This window comes from Cupressus sempervirens, chromosome 6, assembly GCF_028749045.1.
Source record: "Cupressus sempervirens isolate cs-2001-9-10 chromosome 6, ASM2874904v1, whole genome shotgun sequence".
NCBI lineage: Eukaryota > Viridiplantae > Streptophyta > Pinopsida > Cupressales > Cupressaceae > Cupressus > Cupressus sempervirens.
In genome coordinates, this window is record NC_143123.1 from 675,175,479 (window position 1) to 675,201,923 (window position 26,445).

Genomic DNA, 26,445 nt, shown 5'->3' on the forward strand with positions numbered 1-26,445 from the left:
TATCCATTAGAAGCCGTTGCTTTGGTCCGAACGATAAGCTACTTAAAGAAAACCCAATGTCTGGAAACACATCGTTGGCCCAAGTTGATCATAGAGGAAAAACTTGTGAGGCAGAAAAGCACATGGATGAAGCAAAATGACAAATGATGCAAAAATGGGATATCAACATTCAAACTTGCTCGGATAACATTACAGAAATAAAAAAATTTGTCAATGAAAAATTTCACAATATTCTGTGGACAAGACGCATAGGGCGGAAAAAATTCTATTACATTAAAAAATTTAATCCCACTTATAGTCATGATGAAAAGGCCTATATAAGAGCACCTATTAATTGGAAAGCAAAAATGTTGATGGCACAACTTAGAACTAGTTCACATCAGCTGCGATGTGAAACTGGTAGGTGGCAAGTTCCAAAGGAAGAGTGGGCAGACAGAACATGTTTATTTTGTAATATGGGAATAGTTGAGACAGAGCAACACTTTGTCAAGGACTGCCTGACTTACAATGACATCAGATCTGGTTATACAAAAAATTTGCAGAACAAGGACTTCAACTATTTATTCAAGGAAGATCAAGTGAAGAGAGCAGTGGATTTGATTACCAAACTTCAAAGAAGGAGAGACAAGTTATCCAAAACTTTACAACTGACTAGTTCCGCTCTTGACTCAGGAGGGTGATTGCATGGGTCCCATAGACTACTTTAGTCTCGTGGACGTCATTAAAATCTATCATATCATATCATATCATTCCCATTTTTATATTCCGTTTGCAGCCAAATGGACCCTAAGCACATGACTATGGTTAAATTTTAGATAAAGTCACAAAGCTTTATAACATGAAATTAAAAGTACAATTACATTGTCAACATTCTTATTAAAAAATATTTAGGCCACACATCACAAGATGATAACAAATATCTACGTTGGAAAACACACAAAATTCTTTCAAAGATCCAATAATTCACCTTTTAAGACCTTTTAAACCAATAATTTATTTGAATATTCAAATGGGGGCAATGCTAAAAGTTACGTAATCAAAAGGGACAATATTACTAAAGATCTAATAGAGAGCACGTGTAGGTGATTTGAGATCACCATTAAGGTGGGGCAGGCTTGAACAAATATCATAATTGTACAGGTCGGTCCGCCATTAAAAAATATCAAAGCTAGCCAGCCGTTTCTGCTCGCTGATGGGGAGATTGTATGGTTAAAATCAGCAAGTGTTTTGCAACAGTAGCCTATTTTTAATCATCTCATTCTCCACGCCATAAAAGCTCTGGTTTCTGATATCATTTTCATCTTCAAAAGCTCTTCTGAAAGTTATTTCAATGGCTTCAGATCCTTTTCAACAGCAGTTCGAGTAACTTGATTATAATTCTCTGTAACTAATATTTTATTCATAAAAATTTGATTTTTGGGGTATTTTTTGGTCTGGAATTAGAGATTAGATGGCTGCTTTCAACAAGTGTGTTCGAATCCCTGCAACTCCAGTAGAATGCTTGCCATTGTTGTCAACCGCGCCTTTTAATGTAGCAAATCGTAATAACTCATTTACAAAAAAATTCATCAGCCCAGCCATTGGATCAAGAGAAAAAATTGGACATTTTTACCGTAAATTAGTAAGCAAAAGGTCATGTAGCAAAATCCGAATCGTGGCCACTGCTCTGACAGATCAATTTGCCCCGGATAAAAGCTCCGATTCTTTAGCTACATCTTTTACAGTTACTTACCCTCTAAAAAGGACCGTAAAGGTACACCTTTTCTTTCCTTTTCTTTCTGTTGTCACTTGGCTTCGAATTTTCAGCAAGCAGATATTTTTCCCTCTTTCTCGTGATGATTGAAAAGTGTAGAAGCGAAGCATAAAGTTTATTATATATTTACGGATTTTTCAGTAGTTCGTTTGTTTTCTCAAATGTAGGTTGATGGAAAAATTGCGGCAAAAGTAGATTCCGTCAAGGTAGATGGCAAATCGCGCCTTATTCTTGAGTGTGATATTCCTGGAAGCTGGGTGTTGCATTGGGGGGTTACCTATACTGACGACCCCAACATGTGTGTCTTCTTACTTTAATATCTATTTCAGATTCTTCTTTTTTTAAATTTTCTGGTAAATATGAAATATCTATATACTGAACCTAAGGGCTCCTCTACGGCGAGAGTACCCCTCCGAAAGCTCAGAAACCTTGGGAAAATTACGAGCGAGTCAGGTGAGTGATGTCATGGGTTGCTTCGTGTCCTCTTTAGATATGTGAAGGTAGAGTTGCTTTGGAATGTACTGCATAACCACAACCTCATCGCTTCCATCTGACTGAATGGGGGAATTGGCGAACATCTTTTGTGTCGGATGAGTGCCTTTGACAGATCTTCGGTGTTGTTATGGGTTGTGTTCTGACCACAATATTGAGGTAAAAAAAGATTAGGATTTTGTTGAAGTGAATCTCATAACTAATCTCACGACATTATATGCTCGAGCTATGGGTTCTCTAGGTGCAATAGGAGCTTTGAACCTCATCCTCTTACATGATATGTTAACCCTATAAGATATCTTTACAGGTTGAACTGTGGTACGATGATCTTCTTTAATCTTCCGAGTATTGGACTTCCATTAAATTTTCTTCAATGTGATTAAGTTTTGCTTCCTTAGATCCTGGATGCCTTCTTCACTTTCTTCAGTCAAACCAAGATGAACACGTCAAATTCATTTACCTCTTATATAGTCTCTAATACTTAATAAGCTGGTTGTGTTCTAGGAGTCATATTCGTGAATGCTACAAAATTGAGAAAGGGAAACTGGCTATGCTACCCTCGAAGGGTATTCTAGCTCATCTTGTCACATCTTGTAGCTGTATTTGGTGGAATTTAATCGCTCCAGAGTCCAGTGTGATAATTTTCAATGCCTGTTACACAAAGTGCAAATGATAAAACATCTCAAATTGGTCTTTTGATTGTATATTGTTTGTCATGTTTTTTATGGTCTTCACACACACTTGCAATCGAGAGTCAACTCTTCTTGTTACCATTCTTCTGAAACAGCGGAGTAATATCAAAACAGCAATATCATTTGATTATTGGGGAAAGAAACTGTGAATCATTTGTCGGGGTATTCTTTTATAGATTGGTCAAACTTTGGAAGATATATTCGTGGTTGGAAATAATTCTTTTGGGTTAGCAAATAACAGAGCAGAGGAGCAGCTACAGCCACAATGGTCAGCGTGTTAAAAGGTAAAGGGATGATGGAGGGCGAATAAGCTTTTACAAGTCTATTGTACATAAATTTCATCAAGATATTGCCAGTTGGTAGATAATGCAAAAACCTATTTCTTATGCCAGTTTAATATATACATTCTCCTAAATATTTATAAAAAGAATTATCTTCTTATGGTTGGCCCAATGTTAACATAAAAGGTATGCTATTTCAAGGAAAGTTAGAAGAGTTTCTAATTTTCTGCCAAACCAATTAAATTGATAGTTTGACATTGAAAATGGTTATCCTAGATTGCTAAATCTCCAAATTTGCTGATTTAGGTTAGGGTTTGGTAGTTTGCTGTGTTTTTTTTTTTTTTTTTCAGTTTTGGTATGGTTGGTTTTGGCTGTAATAGACAAACTTAAGTAAAGAACACAGCTGATAATTGATAATTCATTGTCAAATGTTAAAGAACATGGCAGAAAACTTGCAGCCCTGAGTAATGAGTTAATATGGAGTCTCGAGTGATTGAGGAATGCATGTAGTTTTGCTTTTGTATTGTATTTGACTTTTTAGAGTTGGTTAGAGTAGATTAAAGTTCTTTTAGTTGGCTCAGTAAAAAGGTGTTCCGTTTTAACAAAATTAATCTTTTTTCTGTGGGTTCTACCATGTTCATCCATGCAGCCATTGTGTTTGCCTCAAGTATCTATCTAGAATGGTTTGAGACATATTTGACGTAGCTCCACAGGCTATGGGTAGTAACCTATGTTCACCCAGACATAACCTAGAATAGGATCTATTACTGGCACTAACCTGGTCGAGCTATGCCCTTGGTTCATCAAGAACCTGGTAACACAGTTTACTTCTTTAAATGTATGATTTCTTAGCCCATGTCTTGCTACAGTATTGTAATTTGTCACAGCAGCAAGAAGCCTTTGGAGTGGACATGCTCAAAGGTTGTTGATCTCACACATTATGGTTTTAAGATGCCAATATGTCATTGCTTGATAAGAAAAATCAAATTTATTTATTAGCATTCATTTTCATGACAAGCTTTCAAATTGATGTTAGACAAAGATTTGGTTTGAAATTGGAAAGAAACAGAATCTTGGTATAAAGAGCATGCTGAATAATGATAACTTATCTTGTATTTATTTAAACAATTTTTATTTGTACAGTGAATGGGACCAGCCACCAGCCCATATTCTACCTCCAATCTCAGTATTGGTCAAGGTACATTTGGAACAACCGATTTTAACCTTTGCTTTTCTGGAGCTACAAGGATTGTTGAATTTTGTCATTTTATTAGTACTTTTTAGCAGACATGGACTCATTTATAACCTGTTGAATTGATTTATGCTCATTCTGAATTGAAATTATAGGATTATGCAGCACAGACTCCATTCAAGCAGGAGACTTTGCCTGAAGGTCAAAGATTAAGTTATGTGCATATTGACATCAATAATAGCGATTCTATTGCAACAATTCAGTTTGTCTTAAAGGTTAAATAATAAAAACTGCCCTTTTGACTACTTTTTCTTTTCTAAAGCCAAGGTGTGCTTTAACATTAAAAAGTATGAAGTGTTTTGGCCAAGTTTGAATTCATATCACCTTAGTTGTGCTGAGCGGTAGTTTCATCGTGTTGTAGGATGAGGACACAGGGGCATGGTACAAAGATAATGGAGAAAACTTTAGGATTATTCTTGAACAAGCAGTGCAAAATGATTTCCACAGCATCGACAATAGGATGGGCTCAAATATGTGGCCAGGTTAGTTGATGACTTTCTTTATTATTGCAATAACTGATTTATTTAAATTTTTGTATACATACTTGCATTGGTGTCATTTGATCTCAAATTTTCATCAATTTTGCAATTTTGTTTACATGAAGCACAATACTTCAAATTAATATAAAAAAATGGCATGTAAACATCAAAAGCTTCTGGCCTTTTGATGTATGATATCTTAAAGCCCATTAAGTTGGGATATTATGTCGGTCGTAGTTTCTTGGTAGAAGGATTTTAAATGTCTGCAAATGGTTAACAGTAGGCTAACGAGATCATATCAGGGAAGAATTGTAAATGTCCACAAATATTTAAAAGTAGGCTAACGAGACCATATAATACATACATTCGAGAACTGCTAGGGTAGAAAACCCCTTAGGCTATAAGAAATTAACTAGACACGAAGCACCTATGAAGAGTAAATATAAAAAGGTGTAATCCAAAGCAATCAAACTCCGAAACAAAAAATTGAAGTATGAGTACAAAAGCAGCCATACAAAGGGGCTGAGCCCTCAATGAACATGGAGAAAACACAGATTACAAATATTAGGCTGAGAGATGATGTCAAACATCTGTAGCGAGTTAGTGACATTTGAGCTAGGAGAATTAGTGGCATTATATCATCTGGAATATTTTCTGTGACAGGGTAAGGTTTATGATTTTTTGGAAAAAAATGTCAACATGGACTACCTTATGTAAAATGCAAATGCTGGAACTAAATGAGATCCCTCATCAAATTCGTATTAAGATGTTGAGTTTCTGTTGGGCATAATGTTTGTACCCTAACTTCAATTTTTAGATTGTGATATCTATTTCTCACAACCCTTTTTTGGTTAGATGGGTGACAAGTGCAACATATGGTACTCGTACTGAGACCAAGGGTGGGAATTCGGAATGCGTTCGTATAGTTGATAAGATGGAACCTAGGATACATGTAGATGTGTAGAGGAAATTTCGATGTTCTGTGGGGATGCATCTTGATGGGTTAAGGGATGTCCTCTTTTTTGAGGTGTGGGCAGCTTGCTCTATTTGTTGCATAAATATGGGAAGGTAATTTTTTGAGGAAATGAATGCAAAGTTCTAATTAAAAAATAAGAGGAGGGTCCTTATTGCAAAACTCAGTAAGTTGTAATTTTATTATAAAATTTCTGTTGCATTTAGTTTGTTAAAATAACTTAAATAGCCATCCCACTGTCACTAAAATTCAGGGAAAATTTTGCTGTCCTTGAAAATGCATCCCCATACCCTTGTGTCCCTCCATCCTAGAAACCCTGAGAAACATTGGGAAATTGGGCATGCTGTGTTATATCTGACAGGTGAGGGACCTTGTCTACATGTAGATACATGAAGGGAGAATTAGAGAAACAATGAAATAACTGTGTGATGGTGTATTGGGATTCAACTACAAAATTCTGAGACAACCCATATTTCATGAGAATTGGTTAACAGGAGCCTATTTCTAATGACCATGAAAGACCCATTTGGCGCTCTTTCTTTGCATCTAGGCGCGGTCATGATAGATGGGCTCTTGTCAATAATTATTTCTGAAATAGGGGTGGATTAAGATTGGCTCAGTTGAATCTTGATAAACCATCATACAATTTGATGCATTCTGAAAACACCACTTCTACAAAAGTTATGATTTTCATTACAAAGAAATGCTTGTTGATTATCAAGTGGCTAAAACAATTGTTCTTTGGGCCCACTTGTAGGGCTTGGTGATATATCCTAGACTTCAGCTATATTGTACTGCTATATGTCTATATGTATTATGGATAGTGTGATATGACATTTATGAACTTATGCCTCATTAGAGGAGCTCAATTTGTATGCGTGCACTTGTGTGAGCAGAGGCAGGAGTTTAGTTTGGGGAACATTTATATTTTCTCTCCTATTTCTGTCTTTCTCTTTCCACATATGGACATGTATGTATCAAAGGTCATGAGCTATAACATGTAGAATTATGAATTTGAAAATCATGACTTTTTTGTATTTATGCCTCTTAAAGAGGCACCATGAGTACACAAACATTGGTTTGAGGGAGGCAGGAATGGCATGCACTATTGGGAATATATATACTCTCTCTTGTCTTTTCGTCTCTCTTTGTATGCACATGTATGTATTTAAGATCTCGATGAGAATAATAATACACATTATAGTTTCAAAGATAACCTCTGCTACCAAATAATTTGCGATAATGAAGGGTTGCATATTTGTTAGTTTTGTGGGCATGAATTCTTCCAGACATTATAAGATGTCTTCTCTTTTTAGTTTTGGAATTCAATATCAATGGGTATCAGCTTTCCCTTTATAGGTTCCGTAAAGTTTTATTGGAGAGCCACTTCTGTTTTGCGCATGATGGAAACACTCATCCAAAAATTTGAAAAGTTTGGACCTAGAGGATCCACCAGTCATACCACCTAGGCAGTTGCTACACAACCTCTCAATTTCCCAGTTGCTGTGCAAATGTATCTTAGTTGTGCAATAACCTCTGTTGTGCAAGTGGATTGTAGTTGCTGCACAGAGTATATCTCTTTTCTGTGCAAGGAAAACCTAGTTCTATGCAACAAGAACCTAGTTTCTGTGCATTGTACCCTAGTTGCTATGCAGAGTATCACTCTTGTTGTATAAGTATTCGTCCTTTCTCTACAAATATCTTTGTACTAGAATGGATTACAGAAATATATGAGGGTAGATTGTGTCCCTTTAGGCAGTTGTGTGACTTCATGTTGGGTTGTGTTGTTTTCTAATTTTGATGGAAATATTTGGATGGTATTGTGGCTGTGCACCTAACCATAAATTATAGCAGCTCATGTTTGTTTGGTGGGCATTTTTGTCATTGTTTGCTTTCTTGGTGGCTTTGGGAGACATTGAAGCCATTTGAAGTCCCAAGTGGCATTTGAATGATGGACTAGTACACCATACTAGCTGTTAGCATTTCAGATGATTGAATTTCCATTACCAATGCCCTAGGTGGATTCCATTACAATACAATGTGATAGGCTGGCAGACAGTGGAGTCCAGCAGAGTTGATTTGTAGTCAGAGCCAAAGCCATTGTAGAGTGGAAATATCACTCAAGTTCACAGATACAGAATAACACAATTGAGATACACATAAGTAAAACATAGAATGTACCAGTAATACCATAATACTAGTAGGCAAGGAAATGATTTCTTTACTAATACCAGAAAACGATGTCAGTACATTGACAATCATCCAAGTACTTATAGAAGGGTCGGTTAGTTGGCAACCAACTGACTCATTCCCTCACCTCCTAACTACCCAACTCGACTAGCTTAAGCAAGTGCTAAACATAATAGTTACTTTATTTTGACTACATCTATCCCCCCCCCAAAAAAAGAAGAAGAAGTTCTTCTAGATGATTGCTGAACACGAAAACAACAAAAAAAACTTTGACTACAAGAAGAGGGATGGGAGGACATCCTTGTGCTTGGATCTGCTTTCTCTATCTTCCAGGCTTCCACCATGGCCACTTTTTTTTGCTTTCCATTGATGAGAGGTGGCAGCCATAACCTGCCAATGCTTTCGCTGCCCTTTGCTATCTCACACTTGCCCTTTTCCATCTCTCTTATCTCTTCTTCTTTAACTAGTTGTATGTGCCACCTGTACCGACCGTTCCTGTGATGTGATTGCTTGTAACAAACTTCTTCCACATATGGCAATGTGGTACAGACCAGGCATGTATCTAGAAAGCTACTGAACGACCCTGAGTTTCCTCTTGTCTTGGAACTAATAAGTACGGCTGGTTGTACTATCTTCGAATCTTCATGTACATATGTTATATTTGCCTCCTGTACTGATTTTGCCTGCTGTCTTTGCCATACAGATGCCACAAACTGCTCATGCCATACAACCTGTTGTAGTACAGAAATCTGCAGTACAGGGGTCTGTAGCAATAGTACGGAATTATGCTGTATGCCAGGATGCTGAAAGTGATGCCTCTGTACGGTTTTTTCCTCCTAATGAGCTGCTGTACGGAATAATGCCACAATACGGAATGATGTGGCCGTATGAGGGGCAATTGCCGTATGTGAGGACCTTGCCGTACGGGAGTTTTCCTTGGACAATCTTGTTGTACGGGATGGTTCCGTACAGAATTCTATCGTACTTGATGCTTCCATATAGAATTTTGCCGTATTAGGGGCTGCCCTTCCCTTCTTCTTAACCCTATATGCCCTTCACTGCTTCTCTCCTGTAGTATGGATGTCCTTACAATTGTTCCTTTCTCCATTTGTGCGACTGGTGCTCTCTCCACTGTTATGGCAAGTATGTTCTGAAATTTCTCTTTATATAGACCTGGTTGAAATCGTTCTCCTTCAATACTTGTGCTCCTTGTTTTGCGTACTTTTTCATTTTCTTTTTGTGTACCTATAAAATGGTTGCTTGCTAACTCATTTTTGTCCTTATACGCTTTTAACTTAGACCTATTTATTAATTCTCTGATAGGTTTGTTATCCCAAGTAGATAACTTTACTGCCCCATTCTCTTTATATTTTGTGTACTCCTTCGGGTACCTTCCTTCCGACTGAGAGTCTTGTATTTGTAACATATTACATTCTGCATGGAAAACTTCATAGTCCCCATTTGCCAGTGGAATAATCCACTAAAGGAATTTGTGTTGTCGTCTGAGCATTCCCCTAGTTTGAGCACCCCTTCCTCATCTAGTTCCATCCCTTCATAGTTTTCTCCTTTAGAGTCTAATGCCAAGTCTTGACTTACTAACTGGTTCCTGAGACCTATGATGTACTTTCTTCCTTTAGTCTTGATAGATAACGTGTTCCGTTTTCAGTTATGGGTAGCTTTTGCTGCGACCAACCATCCCCTGCCTAATAAAGCATCGTACCATTTCTTTTCTAAAGGGATAACCACACAATCAATAAAGAATTGTTGTGTACCAACGATGACTTTTTGTCCCATCAGCATTCCTATACTCTTGATTCCATGTTGGTCCACGCCTACTAGTTGAAATGTCGGGGGCCAGAGTTTAGGTTTCCCTAATTCCTTCCATGTTTCTTCTAATAAGACATTTACACTGGAGCCTCCATCCACAATAGTATTTCAGAGTTTGCACCCTAGTATCTCCATCTCTACTACCGCTGGTGTTCTCCCCATTCCTATGGTGAACAATGTATTGTCTTCTGTGTGTACTTCTCCTCCTTCTCTTTCTTTGAAGTTGTCTCTTCCGGTTTTGCCCCTTGTGTTAGTGCTACCTGCAATTGGGGTAATGTTTCTAATAAATCACCTAATTTTATTGGGATAGTAGTTTCCAACACTTGCCTCACAATATTTGCTACAACCCTACTGGAAGTAGGTTTTTCTGACGTTATCTTTCCTTTCCCCCCCCATGCTATCTTGAATGTCTTTCTTTGCCTCATGAAATCTTTCCGTCTTCGTACTAGCATCTAGGTAGGTTAGTTTTTTGGCTTGCATCCTAGTGACCACATGAATTTCGTCTTCAATATCTAGCATATTTACTCCCTTTTGTCTCGAGCAATTTACATCTTCATGATTGCCTGGCCCACACCATTTATAAAGCATCCCTCCGTTTTTTCCTCCTCCACTTTGGCAATCACGTGCAAAGTGTCCCCATTCGTTGCATCTCCTACACTGAATCATTGGTCTCCCTTTGGAATCATATTGAAGTGGACATTGGGGTGTGTTGTTATTGCTATTGTCATTGCTATTATTGTTACTTCCTCTCCTGTTGTTTCTGTATCCTCTTGGTGAGGCTTCTGTATTTGTATTCTTTTGAGGAGTGAAGGGTGGTGTGGATTGTTCCCCTTGGGTTAGGAATACTTGAGCGCTCTGTGTTTTTAAATTGTAAGGACAATCTTTAATGGTGTGCCCCATTACTTGACAAATCTCGCATAATGCTTTCTTCGGGCGAGATCCTTTTGTATGGCCTTCCTCTTCACAGTTAGTACACCAGAGTTCTCTCCCTTCTTTCTTTTCTTCTTTACTCCCTACCACTTCCTTCATCAATCGTCTCAAATCTTTTCTTAAGGCTCAACTAGTTTTGGATTCTTCTTCGCTTTCTTCCGAACTTTCACTGGAGCTTCCATGCCTCCTCGCCTTGGAGGTTTTACTCTCACTTTCTATGTCCATGGCGCGAGCACACGCATCCCCAAAGGTTGATGGTGGGACTATCTTCATTTTTTTTCTAAGGGACGGTGCTAGTCCTTCAATGAACCATCGTTTCTTCAGTCCATCTGCCGGCTTGTTGTCCAGTTTCCTTATGAGCTCTTTCATTCGTCTAGTATAGGCTTTGACAGATTCACTCTTCCCTTGTCTTGTGTTATAAATCTTTGTTACAATTTCATCATCGTCTCTCAGCAGTTTGAATTCCTCTTCAAAAGCTATGTGGATATTACTCTAGGTGTTTTTCTTTGCTGCGTCCAAGTTAGTATACCAATCAATGGCAATACCCCTTAGTGTGGCTGGAAAAGCTTTTAACCATTCTGCCGCGTCATTTTGTCCATTTGCTTGGCATATTGTTATACATGTTTTTACAGTGGCGAGCAGGGTCCTCCGAGCCATCCCCTGTGAACCTTGGTAATTTTTGTTTGTTTATTGCCATTATGTGAACGCCTCTCGAAGGAACACCTCCAAATGGAACACTTCCCGATGGAACACCTCTCGATGGAACACTACTTCTTGATGGAACACTACTTCCCAATGGAACACTTCCTCCCCCTGGAACACTTCCTCTCGATGGAACACTCTTTCCCGATGGAACACTTCCAGATGGAACACTACTTCCCGATGGAACACTTCCCGATGGGACACCTCCCAATGGAACACCTCCAGATGGAACACTTCCTTATGGAACACTACTTCTCGATGAAACACTTCCCGATGGAACACTTCCTCCCGATGGAACACTACTTCCAGATGGAACACTTCCAGATGGAACACTACTTCCCAATGGAACACCTCTTCTTGATGGAACACTTCCTGATGGAACACCTCTCGATGGAACACTACTTACCAATGGAACACTTCGCGATGGAATACTACTTCCCGTTGGAACACTTCCTCTCGATGGAACACTCCCTCCCAATTGGAAGTTCGTTCTCGAGGAGGAACTGTTGAAAGTATCCCCTTCTTCTTGACTTTGCTCTTGTTGGAAGTCTCTTCCTGCCGGTGTCTCTGGATTTTTGTATCCCAACTTCCGTGTTGGTGTCTTTGAGATGACCAAATTTGCTATACCTTCAATTGTATGCTCAATCAGCCCTTCTTGGATTCTCGTGGAATCCCCCTGTCCTCTCTTCAAGTTGCGAAGTCTCTCTTGCTACTGCTGGAGACGTAGTACTCTCAAGGCGACTTCTTCCTTAGTTTGTCCTCCCTTCAAGTTGTGACATCTCTCTTGCTACTGCTGGAGACGTAGTACCCTCAAGGCGACTTCTTCCTTGGTTTCTTCTCCTTGCACCCGTCTGGGATATATATTTGGAATCAGGGGCATGAATCAATTTTATTGTCTTTCTCTTTTATTCGTAATAAATTGCTTGCCAATAAGCAAGGAATCTCTCCTAGGAGATCGTACACTCTTGGTGGCACTAGAAGTTCGTCGCGTACTGTATCTTTAGGGACCGTTCTCTTGGGCTTCCCTGGTACGTACTGACCGCAACTTCCCAGGCCGACACTAGATCACGCGTCAACTAATCTTCCCTAGTTATTTCCTCCTCTTCCCATCACTATTTGTTACTTGGTACAAAGGCCCTTACCATTACTCCATCCTGTCGACTTTCAGGTTCGGAGTTAGGCAACGGTGCCAAAAATGTAGAGTGGAAATATCACTCAAGTTCACAAATACAGAATAACACAATTGAGATACACATAAGTAAAACATAGAATGTACCAGTAATACCACAATACTAGTAGGCAAGGAAATGATTTCTTTATTAATACCAGAAAACAACGTTAGTACATTGACAATCATCCAAGTACTTATAGAAGGGTCGGTTGGTTGGCAACCAACCAACGCATTCCCTCACCTCTTAACTACCCAGCCCAACTAGCTTAAACAAGTGCTAAACATAATAGTTACTTTATTCTGACTACAGCCATCTCATGTTGATCAATTTGTTGAGGTTGCTCAACAAATGATTTTGATGGCATAAGAACATGCTGCTAAGAGTGTAGGAAGTTTCTATAGGCATCTTGTTTTCAATCGACTTTATGCTGAACCATTGGGAGTTGATGCAACTGATTTGTGGATTGTTGTAGGTGTGGACAGCGAATTTGTGTTTAGGGAGTTTAGTGATATATTTCATGAAGTGAAGGCAGATCGTCTTTTATTGTCTATGAAGGTATAGAATCCATCATACACAATCCCAGTTGCATCAACCCATTTTAGGTATGTTCATTTCATGAGGGTTGAAATTTAAACTGATCGAGGCAATGTTACCCGGATGATTGTGTACTAGTGATGAAGAGCAATTGCTATAGGGATTGCACCTCTCAATTCAACGATCTACATCAATTTGATTCCACATTATTGAATACAGCTGATAAACAATATACTCCACTTTATCAGCAACCTGGAGGAATGTCAAGGCTGGAAAATCCCAAGGATTGTCACACTTGAGACTGAGACTTTGCTGAAAACCCTAGCAGAGCTCTCCACAAAATGTAGGCATGAAATATACCATCCAAGCATACCCAAAACGAATTCCCTCCAAACATTTTATTCCTTCTCATGGCTAGTTTGAACCAAATAGGGTTTCCTAAGTTCTATTAATTTTAATGACTTTATAAAAATCATAGCCTTCTCACGTAAATCTAATCTCAAGGGGTTATTGCAACATAATTTCAAGTGCCCCCCCCCTTTTTATAATCGCATCATATGTTACATTGCCTAAGTAAGAGGGCCAAGGAATTAATTTAACTTATTATTTTAGCCATATTTTAGGAAATAATGAAATATTTCCTAATTTTTTCATAAAATGACAACTAGAGCTCATAATTGAATTTTTGTCTGAAATACTGTGATCACCACTGTTGACTGACTGGAAGTTCCTCCTAAAATTTAGGGACTCACCCCAAAAAGTAGGAATGTCACTCAAATATTGGAAACTCTAAATGTCCCTTCTCTACTCCATGGTCTCCCGGGTAATCCTTCTATCAACTGTTAGCTCTCCCTAAAAAGTTGGAGATTGCCCTAACAATAGGAACTACCGTGGAAATGCTAAAAATGACTCACAGAGTCCCTGCAACACTTTGTGAACCTTCTCCCTAACTATCCCTTTGGCCTTTATAGTGATAAATATGTGAACTTGATGCTATATATCAAGCTGTTATAACTTGTTTGGACAACTGTGTCACTCTTACATTATGATCACTAATATTATTCTTTTGCATTTAGCTTGGATGTCTTTAGCATGGTAAACAACACTTGTAATTGATGATTTATTTAACAGTTACATCACTGCTACTTGGCCATTTTATAAAGAGAATTTCCTCTTTTTATTTTGCAGTTAATTGCATTGAACTGTATGATTGTAGAAACTTAGTTCATAATTTTTTTATCTGCATCATAAAAAAACTATTGTAAATGCAATTAGAGACATCCTTCTCAGGGAATTTTTCCTAAAAATGATAGCATCTCCAGCCATTTTTGGAAATGCAGGAATACTTGATGTGGTGTCTGGGTTATTCTTGAAGTCAAAGATTTCCTCACCACAAGCTGTGGAAACTGGAAGTGATCTTGATGAGTCTAATCACAGCAATCAAGGAAATGATGGTGTTTGTAAAGAATACAAGCTTGGAAAAGAAACAGTAGTTGAGAATTTTCTGAAAGTTTCTATGCAGAAAGAAAAAGAAAAAAAGACGACTTTGGTGTCTTTTGACACTGACCTTCCTGGTGATGTTGTGGTTCACTGGGGTGTGTGTAAAGACAATGCTAAAAGATGGGAAATTCTTGTTAATGGTCAATATCCCTCCAATACCAATGTGTTTAGAAGCAGGGCGCTTCAAACTACTTTAAAGGTATTTGAATTTTGTTTTGTCTGATTTCTTTGTATATTGCATATGTTTGCTGGTTTTGAAATTTAGCTGCAATACTGTATCAAAATGTTAATGAATTCAAACCAAAATATAGTTCAGCAAATAAAAAATATACAGAGCATATTTGCTTCATCTTCTTGCCCCTTGGAAAGTATAACTATCGACAATATACATTAGATTGGTACCCTACAGGTTTTAGAGAAATAATAATAAGTATACAGTAAGAAGTTTTAATCTAACAAAAAAATATCTATGGAAGATTAGTTATCAATATAAAACTCATGTAGAATCCAAACACAAGCACGGGCCTTTAATTAGGTGAATTAGGAAAGTTACATAAGCTACATGCAAACAACAAATTATACAAAAGACAACTCAAACTATATTCCAATATGGAGAATTTGAAAAAAATAAAATGAATTGATTGCAAAGAAGAGGAAATTACATACAATATTTAGTCTTTGGAAGAACAAGTCAAAAAGATTAATTTTCTGAATTAGTTGAGTTAGCCATAAGTGGTCTAATGGATGGCTCAACACAATGGAGTAGCTAAGTGAACTTAACTTGATGACAAGTGCTTATTGTAAAGTTTCTTACCAGATTTCAATATGAGGCTGACTGATGCACAACTTTGATTGCAGGTTTGAACACTGATGTCAATGAATTTGATTTGCTCCAGAATCTATATATGTTAGTACAGAAATAACAGAGATAACAATGATATTCTTGAACTTGAGATGCTAACAATCCTTTGATATGCTTGCATTAATTGATTTCGATGCCTTGCAATATCGGGCAGATTAAATATAAATAAAACAAGGAGGGGTGTGAGTGAATGGGCATTTCTCCCAATGGAGACATGACCATTCACTGTCACACCTATTCGGTGTTTGTTATCATACCCGTTCAGGGTTGGTTAGACTTAACACAAGTCTAATCACATATTACTGATCATAATGAACTCGATTCATATGCAGCCTGATAATGATATTTATTCAGATCGATTATGATCTTAAATCAAAGGGATTGAATAATGTTATGATCATGACAGAGATATGATCTCATATAAAATATATATGTTCAATTGGTTTCAACTGCAGCGATCATTTGCAGAATGACAGTTAAAGAGATTATATATATATATATATATATATAACAGTATGTAAATCATACTGGTATATATATATATCTTGATCACAGTCATTGTCAGGTCAAAGCTACATGCTTTAACACTTATCATTCCTAAATTTACACAAGTAAATGAAATAAATTATGTAATTAAAATCAATTAATATTTTACTCCAACTCTCTCCCATAAGTGCAATTAGGAGGATGAGAAATGGCCTTGACAAAACAAGCCATGTTAGGTATGTACATACAATGATAAACCCTGAAAGAGAGAGAGAGAGAGAGTGAAGAAGCCACTCTCACCTGCCAAAGAGAGAAAGAATAGAGAAACTAGGTAGCCTCCCCAAATGTGATGCCTCCTTTTAATTTCTGTAAACTAATTTTTTTTTTCCTTGATGTGGGCAAGGTGAGAGCATGTGGCAATGAGGTTGCCAGGGGCAAGCCACATAGTTTTACAATATAATGTTGTGTGAAAAGTTAATTAACTAATGTCTTGGTGGCATTACTGTGCAGAGAACAATTCAAAGGTAATTTGTTGGTGAATTGCATAGAGTTTTACAATATGAATGATAAAGGAATGAAATGCTCCTTTGATTTCAATCAAGGAATTATAAAAAATACTTGAGCAACAATTTGAAGAAAAGATTTTGTCAAACAATTGGAAAGCAAACTGCATAAGATATATAATGTAAAATACTTGGATTAGGATCTCATATATTTGAGAGTACTAATTGAACCAAAAATTTGGTGAAGAACTGAAGAGAAGAACTCAACCAAATGATTATTGTAAAAGTCAACAGCTTTGATTGCTGCGATAAATAGGTACAAACAGCTCAAAACCCAGTTGATGGAGGGTGTCATACATAATCTATTAAAATAATACTTGATAGATTGAATGAATTAATTACAAAGGAGATAAAAGGCTCTTAAATAAGCCGTTATGGAGATGATGTTTCTAAGAGAAAGAATCATAAATTAAAAGCAGAAAAGAAAGATAGTAAACCTACCTAATTGACACACAAAAATGGAAAGTTGCTAACTAAATCAACTAAACTTAGAAGACTTAATTGATCATTATAAGCTAAATAATACAATATTATTTAAATGCTTGCCACTTTTTCTTTTTTTAAACATTCCCTCAAAGTTTATGTGGTTCACTTCATTGCTCACTAACCTCATACATGACTGGTGGAGATTTGTAAGGGCTTAAACCTATAATAGAATACACACCCTTTTTACTTTGGATGTCCTTATTGAACACTTGCACAGATCACTAATGAGTTTGCTTCTGTTTTGTAGAAGTAGAAATCACTTATGGCTGATCCATTCATAATGTGTGTTGGAGGAGTTTTAGGAGTCTTAAACCATCAGAAAGGCACACCCACATGTCAACTATCCATAGTCTATGAGCAAAGTTTTAGCATCATTCAACCATCTTTTTACATCTTGGCAGGATCCTACGAAGGTTTGAACACAGAAATCGTGTCATTTTTTCAGAGAAGAGTAGTTCATGACTTAAATCATTGTTTACAGGCTGAGACAGAAGTTTCCCATCGTGAAACCAGGTTAGGCATAAGCTAGGCTCATTTCCACCATCTTTTCTTTTACTCAGGTGAAATTACTGTATGGTTTAACCATTGAATGAATTGCCTAGCTGTAAGGCAGGGGATTGTTCCCTTAACTTCCTTTACATACCCTTGCCTATTGTTCTCCGCTCTTGTGTGCTGTTGATTTGCTCCATCATTTTCATCATTCCATGCTCCTATGCTTGATTTGATATCATTGTCATTTCCCTGCAAAGATATTCATTGAAGTGAATCCTGACAGGATTTCTCACAAACTGATGAGAGGAAACTGCAATTGATTGGATTGACACATAAATGATAATCACCCAATGGCAAACTTGAGAATAGGGAGTATGGAAGTTGAGTTTTGTATGGGTATTTTAAACTGGATATGGCACCACACTCTGTTATGTCATTTTCATCTTTACTTGCTTCTCTGCATTTTTTGGATATCAGTCATCCCCTTCAAAACATCGTAGTTAAACTACATGGATCCCAATCCAATGAACTCACAAACTGACCAGGGGAATCTACGACTGTTTGGATTGACACATAAATGACAATCACCTGACGAATAACTTGACAAACAGGAGTATGAATGTCGAATTTCATATGGGTACAACAATTTGTAGACTGGATATGGCAGTAAAGAGTGTGATGCCATATCCAGATGTATCAGATTTGACTAAAATATAGGCTTATATTTGGGAATGTGATATCTGTATTTAGTTTCCAATATATGGATGCATGCATCTAGACAGGGAAGGGGAAGTGTCTACTGTCCACCTACTGCTTATTGCCCTAAGATAATTTTGAGAGCCAAAGTTTCTCTATCCCAAGTTAACTACCATTTAAACAGTCTTATCTCGTGTAAGCAGAGCTCGATGGACACGGATACAAATACAAATACAAATACGGATAACATCAGTTACAGATATGGCTATTTTTGAAGATTCCCAACATGGATAATGCTGAATAAGGCATTCATAAATAAACACATACACATATTTAACCCAAATTTCTAAGTTTTTTTTGGATAAGTAATGATTTTATTCATATTCAGAGAAGATTACGTCAGGTTCCAAAGGCCTAAAAGCCTTGATTTCAGGCATCCTTTTACTTTGCAGCCAAAAGATATAGGCGTTCTAGCCATGAATTGCAGATCCCTCCCTTACAAACCAGTATAAACTTGACGACAACACCCAACAGCCCAACAAAATGTGTATAAACAGCCCTCCCATACACCATTACATAGACACCACAAAGAGGACAACCAAATATACATCAATGACACCAAGAAGACCAAACAAGGGTTATGCCCTACAATCGAAAATAGGCATCCGAAAATCAACCAGGGTGCAGCTCACCTGTTCCTCCATCAAGCCAGCATTTCCTCCTTTGACTCCTTTATCATCACTCCACCTACCGTAAACAACTTCCCCAACTTCTGACCCTGCACTGGTGGTGGCACTTCTCTTACCATTTCCTCTGTTTCCCTCTCCCGAATCTTGCTCGATGTGTGTTTCCTTTTCCGCTGCCTCTCCACTTCCAAGCACCGCTGGTCCTCCTCCCATCTAGCAAGATACTGAAGTAAATTCATCCCATGCAGTGAGCGCCTGTCTTCCAAATTGGAATCGAAGTACTAAAGTTGAGAAAAGTTTGGACTCCATCCTCAGGACCCTCCACATGGCACCATACTCCTTTAGTTCTTCGAAAGCCGAGACCCAACTCCGCCATTTCTAGCCACTTCTCATAACCTTGATGCCAGTCCAGTTCCACACAAAGCTCTATAATCTTAGTGGCCTCCTTGTTCTGGTCCAGAATTAAGGCTCATGCACAGAATAGGGATGAAATGTCTAGGTTTGTTCATGTGTGGAAAATTTTCCCCAAAAATTCCTTGCCTTACAACCGCTCAAGGAGACTAACAAATTCATCATCTTGGATATGAAAGGCCTCTCCCAGGTGGCGTGGAGTAATTTCATTACTAAATCTTGGGGCTTGCTTCCTCTTGGTTGTCGACAGGTAGAAGTTCGCCTCCATCTACCCTTAAAACTTTGCTCCACTTCACTTAGGAAAGATTGCGACATTTGGAAAGGAATGCAATTTATCTTTTTACTTTCTCTAGAAAGTTCTCTAGCTCCCAATGTCACCATGATCATCGCCTGTACCATGTGAATTCCACTTGTAATCACTGTCTCCTCAACACGTTTCATTCAAGAGGATTGCAACTGCCGACTGGCTTCCTCACTACCCCATTATTGCGATGTCCCATTAGAGTTGAAGTTTAAGCTTGAAAAAACTTCTAACATTTCTTGATTCTTGCCAAGGTTAACACCAAAGTTCCATTTTATCCGACAACCCATTCACGCCCCTTCTAATATGTGACACTAAGAAGCTTTCAGAGCCTTCTAGCAATCTTCGAATCCTCTTAGTAAATTTATTCAAAGTCCAATCCTCCATGTTTCCTTTAATCACACCATTTATCATGATTTGTGAGTCGTCAACTATATGGATCTTCCTTCCATCATGTTTCTTTGCAACACTTAATGCAAAGATAGCCACTTGGCATTTTGCCACATTATTCATTCCCTCCTTCAAAGATTTAGCACCAAGAACCAAGACATTGTTGTTTGCACCAAGGATTGCACAACCAGCCCCACTTTGGCCTAGGTTGCCCTTAGAAGCCCTGTCAAAATGCACTCTTAGCCACCCCTCATCTAACTTGGCTCTTGCAGTTTCGGTGGGAATCATCCCCCACCCTATTCCATCCATTGTATGTCTTTGCTTCGGATCTGGCAAATCTGGAACACCATTTTTGGTCTGGAACACACATATATATATATATATATCTGTAATTATCTTAGTATATTCTGGTGTCTCTTTGTACAATTTCCTTTCAAGTTGTTAATTCATTTTTGGAGGACTTAGCATTGGTGAATTTGAAGGACAACATCATATTACCCTTTGCAAGGATTGTACGACCTTTTTCGACACGCTAAAGGATCACCTCCAAGGCCTCTTCAATACCCCCTTACGACCTCTTCACATACCTTCATCTAGCGTACACATTCACACTTGGCACATCAGGTCTTCCCCTCATCGTATGTTCCCCTGTCTTGCCTCCACTATACCGCCACATTCAGCCTCTCACCGTATGGCCTCCTTCCCCTCATTGTACGCATCCTTGTCTTGCCTCTCATCGTATGACCTCTCAACATATGGCCTCATAGCCACTACCATAGGACTTCTCCATCGTATGACCACATTCAACTTCTCACCGTACAACCTCTCACCATATGGCCTCATAGCCACTACTATACGGCTCAGTCACTCCCTCCAAACTATACATTGCCTTCAGCTCACTCCCTCCCTTTCGTACAACATCCTCCAACTACCTAATAGAGAGGGAATACGATATATAGAGGAATTATGTCTTCAACTGCGGGGATTGGTACATTACACTATTGCTATAGTTTTTTATTAATTTTTTAAAAATATTACGTGTGTTCAAAGTGCAGGCACCGAGGGAAAAGGAACGGGGAAGGAAGTCCTCGGTGTAGCCTTGGATGCTAACGTCATGTAAATTCTATTCAATACAATTGTCCTGGTTTTATAAAATGGGGACTTTGGAAAGGCATACCTTTCCTTACATGAATAATTATAGATGTAATTTATTTATGGTTTGATCACTGGTTTTAGGAATCAATTGAAATTTGTTAAGTATATTTGCCCCTATTTAAGTGGGGACTTTGAGAAGGCATCCCTTCAATTACAATTATATTTAATTTCAGTCTTCTTATTTGGTGATATTTGTGCTCTTATATGTAACAAACGGATTTTCATAACAAAATAAAGGCGAAGTAGAAGTAGTTTTCGTCAACTAATTATTAAACAATTAATAATGAATTCCTTTTCATGAGGCATTTACTACTTTTAAGTACCAACAATTAATTGAGATAACAAAGCTCAATTGAAATAACTATAACAATGATCAACTGATTTAACCGTAATAATGGTCAACTGTAATAAAGATTAACCAAAATAACAATGATAATGTTCAATTGAAATAACTGTAATAACTGATATAACAGAAATAACGATTTACTATCTTTCCATGCATATAAGTGAAGTAAATGCATATCATGAAAAAGAAAGAACATACAAGAAGTATCCGGTGAGTCTTTAATTGGTTATGCAAGTCTTGGCTTTCGCTAAGAGGAGAAGCATTGACTTAGGCTTAACCTCCCAACCTCAAACCATATTTATTCCCACACAATCTATTGAATAGAAAGGTGGATCAGGCTTGAGATACTTTTAGTCCAGCCACTTGAGCATTCCGATGTTTAGAATGTCTGCACAGTTATAGATGGACATGTTTGAATAACTGACTCTATTGACATCAAGTGATCATAGATGGAAAACATGCCTTAAACGACCTTGGCCAAGGTTTTCTAATGGGTTCAATGATCCGATCACCACCGCTCAACTTGACAATAGGGGAACAATAGTATGAATGAGCATGAGCTATTAAATGAAATTAATTTAGATTTGTTGTATCATGTTTGACTTTTATTTCTACGTCATTGTAGATTCCATCTCATCTCTTCACCTTTTCCATGGCTATACAACCGGTAAGTCCTAGGTGCTCGAATCTCAGAGCAATCGGCTTTGTCTGTTGATCTCAACTGATACATGTATATTATATGTTTCCAACTTATCACAATTTGTGTTTTGAAAGATGTGTTCTCAAAGACTTGCAGAAAAATATCATTTGATTTTGACTTTCTGTGGCATAAATAAATTATGATTTCATATCATGGATACTTGGCTTTTATTTTCCATATACAACTCTAACTTAGAGGAGGTCTAACCTATGATATTAAGCAAGATGATTTGCATCATGATATAAATTGTAGCTTATTGTTATATAAATCGGAATGCAGTAACAACTGATAATGAAACATATTGCAATGCTTGGATTTTGGATAACCACATAACCTGGTATAATCTCGAAAAGGAATGGAGTCTTGCTGGAGGCTAACAATCTGCCTCACTCTCTACGGAAGCAATCTTTAACGCAATTCTTAGTATGATTATCATTCATGATTTTAGTAGAACATCAGTATAAAAGGGAAATCGTGGAAGGAAAATAATGCAATGATTACTAAGTGGTATATTGCAGAGATATCAGGTTTTATGAAACTTAGGTTGGGTACTATGAAAGAAGTCGGGTGATAAACAAGGAAGTCGGGTGATGAACAAGGAAGTTGGGCTGATGAATTCATGCCTTCTGCCTCTCTCGACTTCATAATATAAGAAGGTTATAAATCTCTTTGGCTTCCAAGAAGCCGTAACTCCTAAAGAAGAGACTTGGCTCTTGGTCGCCAAATAAATATGTCAAATGTTCATTCGGTTTTTAGCAAGAAAAAATGAATAAATATGGAAAAAGATTTGAAGGTTATAATTCGAGGATAACTATAATTTATATTCATTTATTTGCATGTAAATATACTTATGATGTGGCATCATATTATTTATAAAAATAATATTGTGTCACTTTATTCCTATATCTATGTGCACGTACATGGGTATACATTATAATGATGAGTTGGGAAAATCAATAAAAAAACCATTTGAGGTATGTTTTATTTTTAATTAAAATAGTTAATATTTTAAATGTTTATTTAATAGCTTATGCAGGTCCATCGATTGTATCCTGATGTTCAAGTCACTAGGTCCTTACCAAGGCAATTAAAGGTCATACACGTCAACCTAATAATTGGACTAAGCTAATATTCCATTTCGTTGATCCCATTTAGCAATGCTTCCCCCCTTCATTTTCTCCTGCAATCACCTATGCAATATTTCCACGATAATAACAAGTTCCATAATAATTTCATAATAACATTTAACATAGATAAATAATTTAATTATTAATCATAATTCCAAAATTAAGCAATTGCTAAACATTACATGACAAATAATGGATAATGACCATCTTCATTAAACAATTAACATAATGAATACAATGGATATAAGTAACTACCTTCTTCACATGATTATAAAAGAAAAATTTGTTCAATGTAACGGCTATAAATAAATTTAAAATTAGGTCAAAACTTGGGATGTAATAGACCCTCCCCTTAAGTTTTTCATCGTCCCCGATGAATATCACAACAAAACTTAAACAGTATCTATTTAGATCATTTCAAGAAGGTAAAAGTTTAGGCTCTAGCCTTGGAGAAAAGATGAGGGTATTTTTGAAAAATTTCGTGATAATCTTCTCAGGTAGCATTATCCTCTGCATACTGATCCCACTGGACCTTGCATTGAGTCACCCCTCAATTTCGTAAGCGTAGCTTACGCACCTCGAGTATTTTGAGTGGTTCTATTTCCACTACCCCTGGTTCTTGTACCTGTAATAGATTCCAATCAATTATATGATCATGATGAGTGATGTATTTCTTAAGGTACGACACATGGAAGACGTCATGCATCCTTGCAAGAGCTAGTGGTAAGGAAATTCTATAGGCTACTGGGTTCATAATTTCCAATATTTCAAAAGGTCCCACATACCTTGGGGCTAACTTGGCATTCTTACCAAATTTGATGGTACTCTTTTGAGGTTTTACTCTTAATAGCACCTTTTCTCCCACTGAGAATTCTCTAGGTGTTCTTTTTGCATTTGCATAACTTTTTGTCTATCATTGGCTTCTTTCAATCTTTGACAAATTTGGATTCTCTGTTCTTCCATTTCCTTAAGCATTTCGGGTCCAACAATAATTCTATCTTCCAATCGATTCCAACTGACAGGGGTTCTACATTTGCGGCCATATAGAGCCTTAAAGGGGGTCATTTTAATGGTGGACTGATAGGAATTGTTATAAGCAAATTCTACCAAGGGTAAATACGTTTCCCATTGGTATTGCCGATTCATACAATAAACTCTTAAAAGATCTTCTAATACCTGGTTTACTCTTTTTGTTTGACCATCAATCTTAGGATGATAAGCTGAACTGATGTTTAGTCTAGTACCTAACGCTGAAAATAATGTTTGCCAAAATCTGGAAGTTATCCTAGCATCCCTATTTGAGATAATTTTCTTTGGAATTCCATGTAATTTGAAAATCTCCTTTATGAATTTATGAGCGATTTTTGGTGCTACATCAGTTAGATTTCCTGGTATAAAGTGAGCGACTTTTCTCAATCTATTTACTACTACTAGAATGGTGTTGTGTCTATTCCATGTCATGGGTAACCCTTGTACAAAATCCATGGAAATTATTTGCCATTTCCATTCTGGTACTTCATTTGGGTGCAAAAGGCCAGCCGGGTAACAATGTTCTGCTTTTGCTCTTTGACATTCTAGACAACCTGCCACAAATTTTGTTATTTCCTTTTTCATTCCTTTCGAAAAATATAGGGGTTTTATATCTGATAACATTTTAGTTACTCCAGGGTGTCTTGAATATGGAGCTGAATGAGATTCTTTTAGAATCATTCTTTGAAGTTTAGTTTTGTTGGGTATATAAATCCTGTCATGATATCTTAACATTCCATCCTTTTCTATCCTAAATCCTGAATACTTGGAATCCTATGGGTCTCTGATGAGAGCTTGGCTAATCTCTACATTAAATTCATCATGCTCTAGATGTTGTAGGATCCGATCTTTTAATCTGAAATTTATAATAGCCATTGCGAAAATGTGTCTCTTTTTGCTTAAGGCATCTGCCACTTTGTTTTCTTTTCCCTTGATGTAATTAATGTCAAAGTCATAATCTGCTAGAAATTCTAGCCATCTCCTTTGTCTAGCATTAAGGTTGGGTTGGGTAAAAATGTATTTTAGTCTGTGGTGGTTGAATTGAAGATCAAAAGGTTTTCCAATCAAGTAATGTCTCCACATTTAAAGAGCATGTACAATAGCTACTAATTCCAGATCATGAGGGGCGTAATTCTGCTTGTAATTCTTCAATTTTCTAGACTCGTATGCAATTACCTGCTCATCTTGCATTAGCACACCTACTCCTCCTGATGCATCAATTATGACGACAAATTTCTTTTGTGGGTTAGGTACTTTTAGTATGGGTGTTGTAGTTAACTTTTCTTTCAAACATTCAAAAGCTGATTGACATGTTTCAGTCCATACAAGCTTCCTTCCCTTTCTCTGAAGTGATGTGATCAGGGTAAGCTATCTTGGAGAGATTTCTGACAAACTTCCTATAGAACCCTACCAATCCCATGAAACTTCTGACTTCTGTCACATTTTTAGGTATGGGCCATTCCTTAATTGCTTTGATTTTTGACGAATCTATAGTTATTCCCTGAGCTGATATAATGTGTCCTAAATACTGAATTTCCTTTTAATAGAAAATGCATTTAGACAATTTTTCGTATAATTTATGTTCTCTCAGCCTTTGTAAGACTTTTTCTAGATGTTCTTGATGTTCTTTCTTGTTCTTTGAATAGATTAGGATATTATCTATAAAGACTAGTACAAACTTATCTAGACAATCTTGGAATATTCTATTCATTAAGTTCATACAAGCTGTTGGAGCATTGGTTAACCCAAAAGGTAACACTGTGAATTCATAATGCCCATACCTAGTTCTAAATGTAGTTTTGCGAATATCTTCATCCTTAATACGAAACTGGTGATATCCGGACCTCAAATCAATCTTTGAAAATATTGTAGCGCCTTTCATTTGATCAAACAGGTTGTCAATTCTAGGAAGTAGGTAATGGTTCGTGATAGTAGCCT

At 37.3% G+C, this 26,445-nt stretch overlaps 1 protein-coding gene across 2 annotated transcripts in view; it reads left to right on the plus strand.

Moving 5' to 3' along the window:
* Positions 1–1,184: 1,184 nt before the first annotated feature.
* The window catches only part of AMY3 (alpha-amylase-like 3), a 165,476-nt gene continuing 140,215 nt past the window's right edge, over positions 1,185–26,445 (plus strand). Inside the window, exons 1-6 of one of the 2 annotated variants that reach the window (XM_089789321.1) lie at positions 1,185–1,753; positions 1,921–2,051; positions 4,362–4,416; positions 4,566–4,685; positions 4,832–4,952; positions 14,600–14,976. In XM_089789321.1, the coding sequence (XP_089645447.1) occupies positions 1,451–1,753; positions 1,921–2,051; positions 4,362–4,416; positions 4,566–4,685; positions 4,832–4,952; positions 14,600–14,976 (1,107 nt within the window). In that variant the 5' untranslated portion in view covers positions 1,185–1,450. The remainder of the gene's footprint in view (positions 1,754–1,920; positions 2,052–4,361; positions 4,417–4,565; positions 4,686–4,831; positions 4,953–14,599; positions 14,977–26,445) is intronic. The other variant, XM_089789322.1, reaches the window with a different exon arrangement.